The sequence below is a fragment of the Scardinius erythrophthalmus genome, assembly GCF_964197995.2.
Source record: "Scardinius erythrophthalmus genome assembly, contig: HAP1_SCAFFOLD_228, whole genome shotgun sequence".
Classification (NCBI taxonomy): domain Eukaryota; kingdom Metazoa; phylum Chordata; class Actinopteri; order Cypriniformes; family Leuciscidae; genus Scardinius; species Scardinius erythrophthalmus.
In genome coordinates, this window is record NW_028296383.1 from 65,389 (window position 1) to 85,064 (window position 19,676).

Sequence of the window (19,676 nt, forward strand, 5' to 3'; positions counted from 1 at the left end):
GCAAGATCAATTGTGTGAACACTATTTCTTCCTCCAATACATAAATTGAAGCCACGGTGCAAACTTGAAAATGTTGTTTCATGCATGTAAAAATGGCAGAAATAGTTGTGCTTGATGCTGTCAGTCAACACATACTTTCAGCGATAGGCTGCAGCAACACCTCGTCATCTTTGAGGCTGTCGAGAGGAGTTGATAGATAAAGATATGGTGCCAAATCTGTGGAGTTTCTCCCTATCAACAACACATGTCCAGTGTTTTTTCAACCCCTCCTCTCTCTCTCTTTCTCGAACAGACTTGTACTGTGAGTTCCAGTGCGATCACACTTAAATTGAACATAATACAGTGAGGGGTTTCAGACCACATCAAAGCACACCTTAAAAAAAGGGAAATGTTGGCGGCACTGGCTTCATTCCACCAACGGTAAATTTAACTACACAAGTCTCTTTTTGTTAACACATTTAAGGAATCCTTTGAGTAAACTGTCAGTGTGTTGTTTATGGACTCGAAACAAAAAAGAGTGTGAAAAACTGCTTTTGATCCAAACTTAATTACAGTCATTCATCAAACTTACTGCAGGCGTCCGTCTCAGGTTGCTAATGTCAGTGACGGGTTTGATTGATTTAAATATTTAAATATGACTTTTAAACAGATTTTCAACATCAACATTGGCAATGAGACTGAAACAACTGAATGACATTTGAATATTAAAGCCAAGAGCTCAGGGTTTTGCTGCTTAGCAAACCTTAAAACTTTATTATGCAGCTTTAGCTGAATATGGATCTTTGGTCTCACTATACGTACAATAATGACAATGCATATACTTCCACATCAAACACAAAAAAGACAAACCCCCGGTTTCAAAGACAACGCTTAAGCCTAGTCCCAGACTAAAATGCATTATTGAGCTGTTTTAAATGAAAGCAACATGCTCTGACATATTTTAAATTGTATCAGATCAGTGCCACTGTTTTTTTACTCAAGATGCACACCAATAGGCTAATGTTTTGTTTTTCTAAGGCATGTTTATAAAAGCTATAAATGTCCTAATGAACTAAGGCCTAATCCTGGCTTAATGTAAGCCCTGACTGTGAAACCAGGCCAATATTACAACTAATATTATAATACATGAACTACATCGGTCCATTTCCCACCCCTTGTTTAAAAGACTTAAAACAGCTCGTCTCAGCTCTGGACAGTTGCTAGGGAAGGGTTTGGGATTGTATGACAGTAGACAATGAGAGTTGTCACGACTAGGGGTTGGCTATTATGATAATTACATTTCACCACCTGTTATGTAGAAACACAAATAATACAGGTGAACTATAGAAGTACTTTACAGGAACAGCAATGCGTTACAAACGTTACAAAAAGTCCTCAAGTTCTACTTCACGATCAAAGCGAAAGCATCATTACGACGTTTCTAAAGGCAAAACATACAATGATCAAAACAAAACCAAAAAGCAGCGCACTCCAATGGAAGAGTGGAATAAACTCAACAAAAGATTGCGAAGACTTCAAAGGGACTACAAACTACAGACGCCGTGTCCTCTCCTCAAACACTTTTAAACTAATTGGTGAATCTATTCTCTCTGACCTCACTCTACTTGTTTCATTTCTTACAGGTTGCATGACTATGGAGGCGAGGCCTGGCATTCAATGGCCGGACTCACAAAAGCCCGCAAGCAAGCGGATAAAGACTATGTCTAATGAGAGAGGATTCTTCCACTACACTAGCTACCAACTACAGAGGAAAGAAAAAGCTATTTTAGATCTTTAAAAGAGTGGAAACTCTGGATAGGTGTGCAGACATACGCTCAAAGGAGTGAGGCACCTCCCTCTGTGACAGACCTTTGGTTCCTTCTCTGATAACAATGGAAGTACAAGCTTAATCCCTGCCAGCTCATAATGAGCTATAAGCTTTCTTTTCACAGCAAAAATGTCCTCCCTTACTATGGTGCTAATCAGGGACAAATGCCCCAGTCCTTTTCAGGTCTCCCGGACCTCATTCCTTTGCTGCCGCTATCCTCTCTTGTCCTGCGTTTTCAAGTGTCCTAGGTTGAAGATGAGATGGTTTTGAGATCCGTGAGAATGGTCCGGCTTTAGCTCAACGTATAGAAGCTCTATGTTCAAGAGGCCCCATTCCTGACTCGTCTTTCCAGTTGCGCAAACACGATGGAGTTTGCAATCGTGCATTTGGGACAATGAAGCAGGAACAAGGGGCAGGAGCTGCTCTTTAAAGCTAAAATAACCAAAAGCAGGTTTTTTTGGTTGTAGCTCTAGGATACTAGCGTGACCGTTACAGCACATAAATGCCTACGCGGGCTGCAGCGGACCAAAAAAAACAACAAAGAGCCAAAACCCCATTCACACCGTGAAAGGACGAGCAACCAGACCGCCGATGAGGCATGTAGCACACAGGCTTTCTTCTTTCCCTCCACCGCACAAGAAGCGCGAGACGTCTATGAGGAATCTATTAAAGCGAAATGACACATAATCGGCTTATGAAGTCGGGCAAAATGAAGAGTTCTGGGGCCCAAACCTCACATTACAGTTCAACTCCTTGGGGTGTTTCCAGATATCTCCAGGGGTACAAAATCTTGGCCATTTCAGTGATGAGGGATCTACAAAATGCTACAAATTAATAAGCCCTTCAAATATCAGGACGCTTTATTCCAAGCAGCACGACAAGAAACACAAAACACAAAACAGACATTTGAAATAGTTTCAAAATTCTTTAGTTTATGATCATGAGGCATTGATTCAATCCGATCCGATACAATTACTCTGGAAAGATTCAACATTACTACCAAAAATATACTGAAGATATAAATTTAAGTGGAGAGACTATTTGCATTTTGAATATTGACAAAAAATAAATCAGGCTTTACATTCACAGTCTCAAAATTTATTTTTGGATCATTGATTCAATAATACAAACTTGAGTAGACTTGAATATGCGTAATATAAATAATTGTATATGTATGTCAAGTATATGGTGATAATTACCATATTTAAATCGAGCCGAGTCACAAAATCAACTTTATATTGTACCAACATAAGTGATCTTACAGATGTTGTCAGCTGTTATGTTTCTTACTGTGTTGATAATGTAATTCCTGATAAAATTGCACAGGTATATCCAAATAATAAGCCATGGGTAAGAAAATCACTTAAGCTGCTATTAAACAGAAAGAGGCAGGCATTTAGGGAAGGTAACTTTTTAGAATTTAACAAGTTGAAAAAGGAAATAAAAAGTGAAATAAGGAGAGTAAAGCTGGGTTACAAAGAAAAAATAGAGAAAGACTTTGGTGGAAGAAGTCTACGTTCAGCCTGGGATGGTATGAAAACTGTTATCGGCACCAGGAGAGAAAAGAATGTTAAGGTTGTGTTGGAAGGCTTTAGTAGTAACAATCTACTTGCAACAGAACTAAAGTTTTATTTGAGGTTTGATACCTCAAATTCTAGGAATGTCATTCTAGAACAGAAATCCCATCTATCTGTAAATGGTTTTGTCCCCTTCTTCGATGAAAAAGCGGTGGTCAATATGTTTAAACACTCCAGAACGGGAAAAAGCCCTGGGCCTGACAACATAGGGAGTCGCCTGCTCATCTCTTGTGGAGAGCAATTAGGCCCAGTTTTTCATTATATTTTCCAGTGGCCAAACATAATCATCCAAAGGTATTAAATGACTTTAGGCCGGTTGCTCTGACCTCCTTAGTTATGAAGTGTTTCAAAAATTGGTTAAAAAAGTTCTCACAAAAACAGAGAATCTCCTTGATCCACTACAGTTTGCTTATAGGGCTAAGCGAGGGGTAGATGATGCCACTACTACTCTGTTAAATTTGTTATTCAAACACCTCGAAGGTAGTAAAACACATGCAAGGATTTTATTTGTTGATTTTTCATCTGCTTTTAATACAATCCAGCCACATATTTTAGTTGATAAGCTCTTAAAGAACTTTGACCTGGATTTTAACATTGTGGGATGGATTCTTGACTTTTTAACTGATAGAACTCAGAGAGTAAGGGTGAATGGTTGCTTGTCGGAGGAGATGTCATCATCCACGGGGTCTCCTCAGGGGTGTGTCCCCTCACCACTCCTTTATATTCTTTATACTGATGATTGCCGCAGCCAGTATGAAAATAGACACATTTTAAAATTTACAGAGGATTCTGCTATTGTCAGTCTCCTCTCCTCTGAGGAAAGTGATCATGGTCCTGTTGTTGAAGATTTTGTGCTCTGGTGTGATAGGGCATTCCTTAAATTAAATGTAGAAAAGACAAAGGATACGCTGATTGATTTTAGGCGTAAGTCATCAACTCCACAGAACACTACTATCAATAGGCAGATGGTGGAATTCGTAGAAACGTACAAGTATCTCGGCAATTTGATCGACAATAAGTTACATTTTAATTCCAACACTGAGATGCTCTGCAAATAAGGCCAACAAAGACTGTTTTGCCTTCGCAAACTGTCAAAGTTTCGTGTCGATAAGACCCTCATGGCCCTTTTTTATAAATCATACACTGAGTCTGTATTAACATTCTCAGTAATTTGCTGGTATGGTAATCTCACTGTCAAGACCAAAACTGCTCTTTCCAATATAGTGAAGATCAGCAGTAAAATTCTAGGTGTCCAGCAGTGTAGCCTCACTGACCTGTATAACAGACAGGTAATTAGGAAGGCCAAATCAGTTATTTCTGATAGTTCCCACCCCCTTCATTTAGAGTTTCAGATCTTACCTTCTGGGTCTCGGTTTAGATTACCTCCATTAAAGAGCAATAGATACAGGTACTCATTCGTTCCGACTGCCATCTCTTTTCTAAACTCAACCCAGAGGTGTAGATAGACAACTAACAATTATATAGTGATGGGGTTGTTATAACATGTATAGTATTGATTGATGCTGATGATGTTGTTGATGGAATGGTGATTGTTATGGAAATGTTCCCCTGTGTTGCTATATTATTTTTATGATGAACATTGTCAGATGTTTCTTTTTAACATATGGCTGTCGAATTGGAGGCCTATTTATTTATTTATTTATCTATTCCAGAAATGGAGCACTTTATTCTGTAGCACTTAGGCCTATTTATTTATTTATTTATCTTCTCAATTCTTTTGTTGTACAACCAGAGCCTGTAACATTGAGTATTTTATGTATTTCGGTCTTGTATTTGTGCCTTTGTGTCTGTCCTGTGTCTATGTCTTTCTGCAGAACTAATTGCCCTACGGGGACAAATACAAGTTTAAAGATAAAGTTATTAATGAACAAATAATCTTCATGAGTTGCTTGGTATATTCTCTAAATATTCTGTGATAAAGTACAAGTTATTTTAGTAAAACTGATATGCTATTAGTTTTTGTTAATATTTTGTTTTTATTTTTATATTTTATGTTTTAATTTTAATTTTAGTTGAAGTTAAATATGTACATAGATTTGATTAAGTTTTAGTCTTTAGTGAAACTAAACAAAAATGAGAAATACTGCCTTGGCAACAAGCTGAAATAAAATAAGTTTAATTTTTTTATATCATATTTGTTAATATTTATTTTATTAAAAGTGTTCATTTTAAATTTAATGTAATCAAATTTTTTGTAACTTTTTTGTTATAATTACCCTGCTTTACTCAAATCAATAATGAGGAAATCAGAACCCAACAGTATACATTTTGCAATATTCAAATTTTCCAAGGGCCTACACACAGAGTATTATTATAGTCATCATAATCAAATATTAAAGGCACAATATGTACGATTTTTTGATTAAAATATCCAAAAATCACTACAACAATGTTATATATTTTGTTGTACTTACATTATTCCAAACGTTTCCAACAGTGTTTAAATTAAGAGAAGTCAGCCATTTTAACCAGGACACGGTTAAAAGAGTCCGTGCATCACCTGTCAATGACGTCATATCTGCGTTTCTCTTGATTTCCAGTATTACTTTCGTGAAAACCATGGAAACACCAAAGACACTTTAATATATTATGTGTTTTATTAGATAGGTGAGCAACTGTTTGGATACCTTTATTGACAGAAAACGAATCATTGATGAAAAGCTCAACACTTTGTTTGTGTTGTTTGTTTGAATCACTTGTTGATTTACCACGAGTACCATGTTTTTACCATGTTTCAGAGACAATTTTGTCAAGTGGCTAACATAGCATAATCAGAGAGAGCTTTCTCCATCATACAATCTAGATTACTGCAACAACTCTCACATACCAGCCACGAGCGAAACTTTCAACACACTCAAATGAATTAAGTATGATTATTTTTATTTTAACCATGTAAAACAGCACTGCGTTACCCCACATACACAACGAAAAAATCGGGAGCGGCCGACTCCAATTCATAATAAAAGTCATAATTTGCGTTTTGCAAAAATGTTGCCACAGGTACAGTACGTTTTTCGAATGAGCCTGGGCTTTTATTAGCAGGTGTCTATCATTACCAGTCGCTTCAGTCGGCCTTGTTCAAATTTAATACAATAGCTCATCCATGAACATGATTTTTGCCCGAGTCTGTTGGATTCCTTTCCATTGGCTGAGGTGGTGAAGACAACAACTCCCATGAACCCAAGCTCACGCCTTTGTTTTGAATAAGCGACCTCTAACGAAAATTACATATTGTGCCTTTAAGTTCTGTAATTGATGCACTGAATTTTTATTACTGGACAGATGTGTAATAAAGCCTATTCACGCCCCACTGACAGACTGCAACAGACCTTTCGTCGGGTTTTGTCGGATTAGTCTGTTAGCGTCTGTCAGAGCTCATTTTCATCGACTGAACAAGCTGAATCTGATTTAGACTGTCTGAGAAGTGACGTGCAGTAGTCTGGTGACTGTCGGCGTTGGTCTGCATCTGTCGATGCAGTGTGAATTGGCCTGTATAAGCACTGTTATTTAGTACTGAATGATTGAGAACAATACATTCAGCATGTTTTTGAATTGTCAAAATGTGCCAAACTAATTTTACTCATCATGATTTATTCTTCCCCGAGGGTTCCTCTTCATCAGAGATTCCTCATCTATGAATCCTTGGAGTCCATCATCTCTCTCTCTCTCTCTCTCTCTCCTACATGAATAGTATCTGGCACACCTATCTGAGGCACGTCTCATGAATGCTCAACCCTGCAGATTGGAATGCGCCTCCTCTTTCTTCTCTTTCTGGTGTCTGTCTTCCACAGAAGGTGAAGCGATGCAGAACGCCAGTGCAGGCTGGACGGAGACGCACCCGCCTTCTTGGGACCTTCATAAACAGGGGGGCGTGAAACGTAATCCCAGGCCTAGTGCATTCAAGCGGCCTGGCTGCTTCAAAGTTTTGTTTGTGTTTTTCCTTTTCCGGCTCTTGGAGTGTTTCCCTCCACCAGTGCCTTTGAAACCCAAGCTCACCCCCACCTGTAACGGGACAGGCGGCATGTTTTCATAATCATGTGTTTAAAATGGCGTCTTCATTTCCTGAGCCCTATTTCCGGAGGAGTCGCTTAAAAACAATGAGAAAGGGGAGGATCCGGTGCTGCTTTGACTATAAAGAGATTCGAGGGTTCATCGAATTTATCTCAACCCGCCTTGAATGAAATGTTGACGCAAGGCCAATTATTGTGGATAAGAATGTAGCAGTGTTTTGGATGAGGCTCTTTTGAGGGCAAATAAAAGACAATCTCTTCCTCTGCTTTTTTTGGGATGGTTTGAAAGGTCACTAATGTTTGGTTATGATAAACACATCCTATAAACCACGATCAAAGAAAAATATGTTTTGTACCACATTGTAACAATCAAAACAATCATAACTCAATCACTATCATCGTTGTAAATTCATAGACTTGAAATGTGAACGTCAGCCAGATTTTTCTTTCCTCCATGCTTTCATAAGCCACTATTTCTCATTCTCTCTCTCCTTTGAACCATGACTGCCATTACAACAAAGCCTGTTTTTCATCTTGAAGAAACAGCGTTGGGCAAAACCTGGAGGACGTATAAGGGCATGTGTGGCTCCAACTCCACACCAGTTGCTCTTCTAAGGGCCTGATCCACCTTGTTTTGCCATGCATGTCACTTGGACGGGCCGTGGTGTGTAGAGGCCATAGTCATGTGACATGACTATTGAGGCTTAGCGGAGTACAAGAAAAATCTGCCAAGTTTCTAATATAGTCTTGAACAGGGTTTCCCAAAAGGGGTTTGTAAGTATATGAAAACTTAATAATGAATTATATCAAATCTAAAATGAAAATAAATGATAATCGCAATAGAGCATACGATTATCAAATCAAAGGCTGCCATTAAATAACTGTATAGTCTGTATAGTTCAATGCGCAGCACTGTGTTCATTTACACGGCAGCAGCTCTGACTGTGTGTTCAGTGTTTTCAGCGGCTCAATTCACAATAAATGCAGCAAACTCCATCTCCGCATGTGCTATGAGATTAATGTGCATACATATTATTATTGTAACATGTAGTGTAAAATACTAATGTTTTATAATATTTTTTTTATGTCACAGTACAATTGTAAATTGCAAGAGTAATATATATCTGTCCTAATTTTTATAATTAGAGTTAAAATAATAATAATAATTTCTATTACAACTATTATTATTATTCTGTTTATTTGAGTTCCAAAACACCAGTGTGAATGTAATGTGGACTCTACCACACACTCTCACAGCTAAAAGGAGTTTTGAGCCTACTTTATAGTCCAGCAACAGAGTTAGAATAAAACGAATAATACTAAAAAATATTAAATATTTTATTTGTTTACCTGCATGATATGACTATTAACCAATATTAGAGAACTGCCAACATGCAAATGTGACGTTAAATTATTTAAATATTAACAAAATATCAGGGGGTACTTTCAGTAAATATTTTATGGCTAATCTTTTAAGCTTTTTGGAAATCTCTGGTCTAAAAACCACATGAAATGAGGCAGGAGTGCTCCATCTTTCCATGTATGTCTCTCCACTTACACTCCTTATTCCGATTAAACCCCCTTCCCCCTTCTTTGAAGTACTATACCACCAAGCTAGCTATCAAACCAATATTAGTTACAGGTAAAGGAACTTTAAGCATAATAAACATACTGGCATCCTCTGAAAAGAAATCATATTAAAAAAACTTCATCAGATTGATTCCATTAAATCCAGTAAGGCTATATGGAATGAGAAGGTCATTCATTCCCCTTTTTCTATATTCAGATAGTAGTTTGCTTCAACTGACTTGTTGTAATGTATAAGATTTGGTCGATTTTTGGTTTGATTTAAGATTTACAACTCTTTATTTTGAAAAATATTTTGAATTTCCATAAGAGAAAATGAAGGGGAAAACTGTTCCTGAAATCATCTGTCTATTCTTTCTCAGTCTCTCAACAATTCCCTCGCCCATAATTCAAGCCCAGCATCCACTGTTATATAAAATGGACGTTCATTCTTTGCTATTATTTCACAGTGATTAGAAAGCAGTACCATAAAAAAATCATATATCAGTCAAACCTGTAATTTTTCTCTTCAGATCTTTAGAGGAATGCAATGTAGTCCACTGGCTGGCTGCCCTGCACGCTTAATAAACAAACTCCTGCTGGTCCAAAACGCAGAAGCTAGAGTTCTCACTAGAACCAGGAAGTATGACCATATCAGCCCTGTTCTGTCAACACTGCATTGGCTCCCTATTAAACATCTTATACATTTTAAAATATTGCTGATTTTCTTACAAAGCACTAAATGGTTAAGTGTCAAATAGACTATCCCCTGCGAAGGCCTTATCGACACAACAAAAGTTACATTTTTTCACGACAATTATTTTTTTTCCTCTGTAAAGGTGAAAGCGTTGTCAGATCTGTGGAAGCGACTGGGGGCGCTGTGCTTTGCCAGTGACACTTTTTTAGAGAAGGACACTCGCTCACGCACATACACGTTCAAACGAGCATGGCTGTGGACTGGGCACACGGTATGTGTGCCGTCAATGTTTTCCAGGATCCACGTTTTTGAGGTTTGCACAGGGATGTACTGTTTTTTTTTTTTTTTCAAAACTAAAAAAAAAAACTAAAAAACTTGCACTTTGAGGCCTACTATTAGACTCCGCCGGGGCGCCGTTGTCATGTGGATGAAACACATTACGAGTTTTCTGTTTTCAGAAGACTGTGCAGGTTGTGACGGCCAAAAACGCCTAAAAGTACAATACCATTCAATAATGTGGGGTTTCTGAATTAAGTCTCTTATACTCAGCAAGGCTGCATTTTTTACTGGATAAAAAGTATAGTAAAAACAGTAATATTGTGAAATATTATTACAATTAAAATAGTTTCCTATTTTAATGTGTATTAAAATGTTATTTATTCCTGTGATGCAAAGCTTAATTCATTAATCCAGTCAGAAAACATTCTAATATGCCGATTTACTTTTCAAGAAACATTTCTTATTATTATCAATGTTGAAAACAGTTGTGCTGCTTAATATTTTGTATATAAACTGAGATACATTTATTCAGGATTATTTGATGAATAGAATAAAAGAAATGATTTGAAATAGAGATATTAAATGTATTTGCTGTCACTTTTGATCAATTTAAAGCATCCTTACTGAATAAAAGTGTTATTTACTTGACTCTAAACTTTTGGTTTTAGTAAATTCAGTTGTTGAACAGGCGTGGAAAAACATAAATTATCGATATCCTGGGGATGTAGGGAATATGAATTTGAAAAAATGCTCAAAAATCATCAAGATACTTCAAAGAGACTTCCAATAGTTTTCTGTTAATAATATTTTACTACAGAAGAAGCAAAAATACCAGGAATAAATGAATAATCATTCAGTATTCAACTTGGAAAGTCAATTTTCAACTTCTGGAATTTACAGGAAAACTGCAATAAAATGTCACTGAAGTTAGGTTGTCTAACTTGGAAACTCAAGTAGAAATGTTCAACTTTGCTGAGATGCAGGTACATGATGTCACACGAATGCCATCAGAGTCATGGAAAAATGATTAAAAAAAACACCTGCAAAATAAATGTCAGCAATATCGTCTTGTTTATTCATGTCTTTCATTTATATTCTGTACAATGCCATGGTTCAGACAACAGAGCATTTCATGGTCGGAAGATTGAGATATCCAGATCTGACCTTGAATGGAACGAAGCCTAAACCCACAGACAAAACATGCAACTATCAGAACTCATTTGCATGTATCCTCAAGATTTTTAACAAACAACTCAATTTAATCTAATACACAAAAGTGTATTAAAGTATAAAGTAGAGTTCAGACAAAACTGAACAAAGAAGTGAGTGTTACTCGTGATGAGAAGAAATAAGTACGGTTTCAGAAAGATCAATAGAGCTTCAAGAACCCTAGTTTGACTGTGATAGGGCCTCTTGAAGTCCAGAGGGAAACCCTGCATAGAGATCAGTAGATATCTCAAGCTCCAGTTTTGCTGCACCGCGATCATTACCAGATGTTGGCTGAACAGCAGCTTCAACGGCCCGAGCAAACTCCACAAATCACTATAAATCACCAGGCACTTCCTAGCAGCTTCCTACATATCTCAATTCCACAATCATGTCTGCACTGTCATCACAAAGGGACGGTAAATCTAATCTTGATCTTGCTTTTCTAGCAATAGTCAGTTTATGCAGGTGAGGGCCAACAAACACAACAACCGGGAACAGAGAACTGAATCAAAATATGAAATCTGCTGTTTCAATCTGTCTTTTTCCCCTCCATCACTCCTTGCTTCCGCTGGATGCTCTGAAAGCCACCTGTCTTATCATAATCCAAGGATGGATTTGCCAAGGATGCATCTGGTGCAACAATACAAATGTAAACAAAAAAGCTAATAAATAAGGAGAGGAGATGGCAGTGAATGAATAGGCGTAGGCATACAGGGAGTAAAAAGAAACATAGCAGGCCTAGCGGACTGGGGACATGCTTGGAGTTGGTAAGAAGAGAGAGCTGCTTAAAGCCAAAGCGGCCCATGATAGATGGACAGTAATGTCTTTGCCATCTGGTTTGAGGAAGGGCAAAGCCACTAATGAGCCCTATCAACACAGCTCTTCTGTCCTCACAGAGACATTTGATCACTGAGCCACACAGGACAGAATCAGACTACACATGCTGTTCTACTACGCAAAAGCTCCCAGATAAACTAATGACTCGACCTGATGTTAGGATACAAGGGCTGAGATGAAGATGTTAGATGTTAGAATAGCAGCACAATGGGTCTCATTCACTAATAATTGTGTGGATTATTTTGTATTTGTACGCACAGGAGAACTACTCACGAAAAATCTCAGCCTAATTCACATAGGCACATGAATTTGTTTAAGAACAACTTAACAATGTTAAGACATCGTTCTGATGTTAGTGAATTTGAAGTATTCTAAATGAGTGGCCGAGCGCACTAGGTTAGATATTTGCATAAAACATCCCCAAAACATCTCCATATAAGGGCTTTCCACACATTTTTAATAAAAAAGTCAGAATTGCGAGGTAAACTCGCAATTGTGAGATAAAGTGTCATAATTATCTTTTAAAATGTTTTATTTTACCTCGCAATTCTGACTTTTTTTTGTCAGAATTGCGAGATATAAAGATCATGAAGACCCATTAGCATCCATGAAACCTTTCCACTGACAACAGGTTCTTCATAGTGGAAAAGGTTAGATAAGGGATAATGTACATCCAAGCCGGTTATTATCGCATAATAAACCCCGACAGGGTGGTCTTGCATCAGCCTGAAGGGGTTTATTCTGCGATAACAACCGGCTGGATGTACATTATTCCGCTTATTACACAGCTACTTGCCAGATAAGTAAATAATTTGATATGAAATATTGATCTGAGTCGAAATATTTTATTAGCTCTTTAAACGCAAAGCTTCCGCGGAGAGACCAGTTGCTGGCAAGTGGTGGTATTTCACCACATAAATAATTATGGGTATAACATATATTGTTTGTTTGAAACAAGAGAGTGAGTCCGCAATACCCGGATGACATAATTAAATAACTGTACAAAAAAATATTGATTTTGAGTTAATATTTTATTAGCTCACCAAATGCAAAATTTAGGGGATAATCAGGGGATAACATACTGCTGGATGGTGCGACTGACCAATCAGAATCAAGTATTCCACATAGCCGTGTAATAAATTATTATAATGTTCTTTCAAGAACTGATCACTGAAAGGTTTTTTGGGGAACCTAAAATGGTTCTCTGAAATCATGTGCTTTTTAAAAATCATTTTAAACCTTAACAACTGCAAAATAATTGAATAATTTTTCTACTTCTTTTGGCACAGGACAGATACAGTAGGACATTGATGGGCAGATGAAGGAAATGGGATCTGAAATGTTGCAAGCTGGATTTGAACCTCAGTATTCCAAATGAGCACCATGACTCAACATGTAACCAATACATCACAGGTCCAACTCCAAAACTATTGGTTTTGATGCAAAGTGGAAATGCATTTTACACATGGGATGATCTGATGCTGACATGCTTTGCGTACACATGCCACATGGGTATTTGAAGGATTAGATCCATTAACTAACAGAACAGGATTTGGAAGTGGAGGATTAATTAGTGGTTTCAGAAATTGTTGTCCTGAAATCGAGGTTTCAAATGGAGTGAAAAAGGGGCAGAGGAAACCAAACCAAGCAAATGTAAAAAAACAAATTCATTTTAAGAGCGCAAGAAAAACATCAGGAAGGTCTTCTTTTTTTCTTACAGATCGTGGTATAATGCAGTTCTGGCTTCTGTGCAGACATGTGTTTTAGTTTCATGAAATATAACAAAGATGGAAAGGAAAACTGTGAAAATATTTATACAAATGAAACATGGTCAGCGATAGAAGAGTTGGCGGGGTGTGAAGAAGCAGCCATAATAAGAAAAAGGTGTCAATATTCTTCACTGAATTCAAAAGTGCATATAGAATAATAAACAAGAGTTCAGATGGCCTGGACTAATTATTGAAACCACATCTTGGGAAATGAATAGATTACTTTAAATCCTCACATTCATGGTTCTCACTCCACTGAAGGAAACAAGGACGTGGCTTTATTTTACCACATGGAACACCATATAAAGAGCATAACATGGATGTTATGACATCTCATAAAACTATTCCACAAGGGGAATTTCCTCTAAAAGCCAAAGCAAATCATGTAACAATCTGACATCTACAAATATAAAAATGCTTTATTCTAAATATAATACCAGCCCAGAGATGTCGGTAAAACTTCACATAGTGTTGGAATTTCATAGAATCATGACAAAGATGTTTTCAATATTTAATATCTTTATTTGTAAAATCTTGGCTTTCCGAAGCACTAGTAAACAACGTAACACCTATCAAACTGCACGAAAACCTCCACTGGCACGACTTGAGTTACGTTGAGGGTGGGATGTGCCAGCAGAAGGATTAACAAACAAGTCCAAGTTCAAGGGCCCTGACTAAACAGCATGGCGGAGACGGTTGCGGTGCATCAAAGCCGTCCTGGCACATCTTGGACGTCCCAGCACAGTGGGTGCAGCTGCTCAACTGAGGTCATCTTGGCAGCTGCCCCTGCCTCCCCCCTCCCTACCCACCCCAAGTTCAGGGGTTCGCTTATTGCCTTCAGCTGCAAAGAAACTTCTCATTCATGCTTAATTATGAGAAGACTTTTTTATACACGCTTGTTTTCTTATTCTCATATTGCCTGCTTCGATTCTCCTCGCATGTTTCATGCCGTTTCATACTCGTTTTTTTCTAAAATAGCTTTGATAACCAGCCAACCTTTTACATTTGCAGATTTAATTGGTTTGTCAGCTTGCAGTGAGAGAGTGTGAATTTTTGACATTTTGCAGTTTTTTTTTAATGATTATAGACATCTTGTAGTGAAATCCCTCAGAGAGACTGAGTGTAAATCTTAGACATGCTTAAATTAAAACAACAACAACACAAAAAAAACTTTTATGGTTAAATCTGTCAAAGAAATTGAGTGTAATTTATTATTATTGTATTATTGTTAATTTATTATTAACAATAATAAATTACTTTTTTAAAGTATTTATGAAAATTTTTTAATTAGAGTACAAACATTTTTAATTAATGAATCTTATTTCACACGATTGCAGCATTTCGATAGATATAAAGCTGTTGAAATGACCCCAGTTGGACCCTAACACGTGTCTACACCAGATGCGAGCTGAACGATGTGATGTAACAAAAGCGAATAAAACCCATTATAATCAGTGATGCTGTCTACACTGGATGCGGAGTAACACAACACAACACAACTACGACAAATCCTTGACAGTAAACTGATGCCCCATTCTATACCTGACGTACTTCAAGTCCTTGCGCTACTTCTAATATGAAGAACACACTATGTAATTAAAGGCACACTATGTAAGATTTTTGGATCAAAATATCCAAAAACCACTAGAACAATGTTATATATTTGGTTGATTTGTGTACTTACATTATCCCAAATGTTTCTAAGAATGTTTAAATCCAGAGAAATAAGCAGTTTTAACCAGGACACGGTCCATGGGTCGCCTATCAATGACATCATATCCGCGATACCATGGATTTTTTTATTTTGTAGAAACCATGGAAACACCAAAGAGTCTTTAATATATTAGTTGCTCTATTAAACAGGTGAGCAACTATTTGGATACCTTCATCGACAAAAAACTAATCATTTTGTTATACAGCTCAACACAGTTAGCCTTTTTGTCTAAATCACGTTTTCTTGATTTACCGCGAGTACCATGTTTTACCATGCCTAATATCGTTCTAGCTCACTGCAGTGTGCAAAAAGTGTCTGCCGAGTGAACGCACAGAGTAGCATTATAATAACTTTCAACACACTCAAAAGTATCTAATATGATAAAACAGCGCTGCGTTTCCCCACATACGCATACCGGAAGAAGCGGAAGCGTTCTGCGGTATAATAAAAGCTCCACTACTCGCGCTCGTCTCTTATTAGCAATCGCTCCAGTGGCCTTGTTACGCTCCAACAGCTTTAGTAAAATTAATAAATCTTTAATACATTACCGGTCATCCATGAATATGGTTTCTGCCCGAGTCACGTCGTATTCTCCACCGGCTGTAAAGGTGAAGACAACGATCCCATGATTCCGCGAAATCAAGCCGTCATCAAGCTACGCCATTGTTTTGAATAAATGACCTCTAGTGGTGAAAAATTACATAGTGCACCTTTAATATTATTTAAATTTAGTTAAAAACAAGAAATTATTACTATAATTATTCTATGATGCATTCCTATCACACTACTATAATTTCCACTGTTTAATTGTCAGGACAGTAGCAATATATCCAATATATTTTATGGATATAATTATATGGATGCCCAAAGTAAATTTTACTTTCATTGACAAGGCTTACAAACAATTTGTATTTTGTTTGTTTTTGTCGTCATTTTGTTGTGTCACTCATTGTGAAAATGTCTCTTGACTTGATTTAGAATCAGCTTCGCTTTGTCTGTTTTTTATATATCAGTCAGATATTAAATCACAGGAGATTATAAATTAGCACGCACACTTTGACACACATTATACAACGCCCTTTAACAGGAAAATGCAATAATTAACAGGGCAAAGGAAAATGATTTTCTACGCCCAGTTATCAGTAAGGCGACCAGGGGATACAGCAGGTTTATGAAGCCGTTACTCTAAAAGATGTACATGCAGGGGTCAAGATTACGAATGATCCACTGTATGCTACAAAACAAACAGCCCATTCACTGCTGGGGATGTTCTCAATTCCTGTAATCAAGCTCCATTGTCTTGCATTACATAGGGCTCATCTAAGAGGCAAATAAAAGGATCATTAACTTTGTCCAGCTAATATAAAACTCCCAACTGAAAGAGGCACTCCACCAGGGCCTCCATTTAGACTTGGCATTGCTTTAGATGGATGCTTTTGCAGTCCCAAATTACCCCACTGGTTAACATTATCATCCTTCAAGTTAAAGGTGACTACATGCAGAAGGTCCTGGTGATTTGCCTTTCCGACAGTGTACCATCTCTGATGAATGTACTTGGAGCAGGGTTCATGTCCTCAGAAAGTCAGTAAGGGGTTGGTGAGATCACAAGACCGACCCAGAGCCCCTCCTCACGTAAGTGGACGGATCACCATGTGGAACGCGGCCAAATTAAGCCCTGATTAACTTGGCGAGTGGCCAGCGTGCTCATTCAGCCCTCTAAACTTTACACACAGCAGAACAAAGGTCCATCTACTGGATGACAGGTCTGAGAAAAGGCCATCGAAAACCCAGAATGATCAGAGAGTTGAGGATTAAGTATTTTACGGTTCCTTGTGCTCATTTTTATATGCCCATTTCTGGTTGACTGAAGAAATAAAGTTGCTGTTCATGGCTACAGACATCCTATTTTATTTTGTGGGGAAGGAATAATAAAAAAACTGGATCAACTATTTAAACATCATTATGCATTTTTAGGCCATTTCTGGTTGTTTTCTCTGTCAATGCCTCAGCCAGGTAGGCCTACAATATATTGAAAAAGTTCAGATTAGGAGATAATGGGTCTTTGGGAAATCTGCATTCAAACGTTTTCACGAACAAATCATGATTCACTAATAACTTTAATAAATGAATTCTAAATTTACAAATAACTTTACTGAAAAAATTGAAATCACGAACAATCACATACTCTGGGTGGCCTTATAATCATGTTAAGATGAAATTGTATACATGGATACTTCATCCTTGAAGTACTTCATCCTCATGTGTACATCCTAAAATATATTTCATCATATACAGTAAATGTAAGGGTATAAATACACAGGGCAAACAAAGGGAGCTAAATGAAATGCAGTTTAAACTAATCAGTAACTATGGAAAAAAATAGACCATGATCAGAAACTACAGAAACAAAAAATTATTGAGAACACAGGCACACAAGAAAAGAACAAAACCAAACTAAGGGTTCATTTACACTACAACGATGTACTAAAAACGGAAAAGTTTTTCCTTTTTTTTCCCCGCAACATTTTCAAAACAACCCCGTTCACACGGATCTGCAAAAACGGCTAAAAACGCTTTGAACTGTGTTTGAACTGATTTTGAGGACCTTGCTGCCCTCAAGTGAAAGCTCATCTTTAGAAAGTCTCATGTTTGCTGAGAGTGACGAAAGACTATAAAGGAAAGGCTGTGCAGAAAGCCCTTATATGGAGATTGTTTGGGATGTTTTATTACATTTACGTTTATGCAAATAACTAACCTCGGGCACACAGTCACTCCTTTAAAATACTCCAAATGCATTAAAGGAGAACTCCGGTCAATTTTAAAATTGAGCTCATTTTTTTGTAAATTTGGAGTGCTGTCAGTACAGAGAACAACGACAAAAATCGGTGTTGCCTACACCGTGTTATCCTCTTTTTAAAATTTGCACCCTGTTGGCTTCAATGGGGCAAGTTTTAAACCTGCTTTTAGCCTCTTAACATCCTTGATGTGTCATTACAAGTGCACAGCCATGTGAGTGATTCCTTTAACACGAGTGAATCTGACTGCAGTAGATTCGAAAGATATGAATAAAAATGATGTTAATTCAGCCAGCGCTCATACCTGCATTTTCTTCCTGTTTTCGGTCGAAGTCCACAGTAGTCGGTTGTCGAGTTCATGCGCGTGATAACCTATGCATGTTTAAAACTTGCCCCATTGAAGTCAACAGGGTGCAAATTTGAAAAAGAGGATAACACGGTGTAGGCAACACCGATTTTTGTCGTTGTTCTCTGTACTGACAGCACTCCAAATTTACAAAAAAAATTAGCTCAATGTTAAAATTGACCGGAGTTCTCCTTTAACATAAGAACAAGGTTAAGAAAAAATCATATTGTGTACACATTAAGGTGGAATTTTTCATCCGAATTTCTCCGGAGAGTACAAATATGAAATAATACACACAAATATCACTGTATGAGACCCATTGTTCTCAAGATAAACTGCTATTTTGGGAGGTTTCGTGAAAAAGAGGCTAAACATGCTTACCGATGACGATGAGGGTGTAGTTAATGTTGACGCTGCCAAAGCCATTGGTGGCTTTACAAATGAAGGTCCCAGCATCCTCTGCCTCCACCTCTTTGATGCGCAGGGCTTGCTGAAGGACCCTGAAGCGCATCCAACCGCTGTGGATGTTTCGCCCGTCTTTAGTCCACATGATGAGGGGTGGCGGATCGCCCTCCACAGGACACTGAAGTTTCATGGTGCGTCCGATTCTGACGGTCTGCCGGTGGGCGATCTTCTCTGCTACACGTGGAGGACCTACAGAGAACAAGATGATGGTAATTCCTCTCATTGTAGAGCGATGTCTTAATATACATGCCACAAATTCAAACCCTTCTCCCTATTAACTTACTGATGAAAAAGCAGGAGAAACAAAATGATAAGTTGAAAAAGTATTTTGCACTGGTAAAACAAAGAGCTTTGCTAGCGGGTTAATTAGCTCAACAATTAATTCATTGATTACAAATCAATTAATTAAAGGGATAGTTCACCCAAAAATGAAAATTAGCCCATGATTTACTCACCCTCAAGTCATCCTAGGCGTACATGACATTCTTCTTTCAGAAGAATACATTCAGAGTTATATAAAAAATGTCCTGGCTCTTCCAAGCTTTATTATGGCAGTGAATGGCTTAAACTTAAATGGAATCAAA

The 19,676-nt window shown here is 37.6% G+C and overlaps 1 protein-coding gene across 1 annotated transcript in view; it reads right to left on the reverse strand.

The window, feature by feature from the left end:
- The window catches only part of LOC308686386 (fibroblast growth factor receptor-like 1), a gene marked incomplete at its 5' end in the record, with an annotated part of 42,968 nt that extends 23,687 nt beyond the window's left edge, over nt 1-19,281 (reverse strand). Inside the window, one exon of the mRNA XM_081394808.1 lies at nt 19,009-19,281. Within this exon, the coding sequence (XP_081250934.1) occupies nt 19,009-19,281 (273 nt within the window). The remainder of the gene's footprint in view (nt 1-19,008) is intronic.
- Between the last annotated feature and the right edge of the window lie 395 nt (nt 19,282-19,676).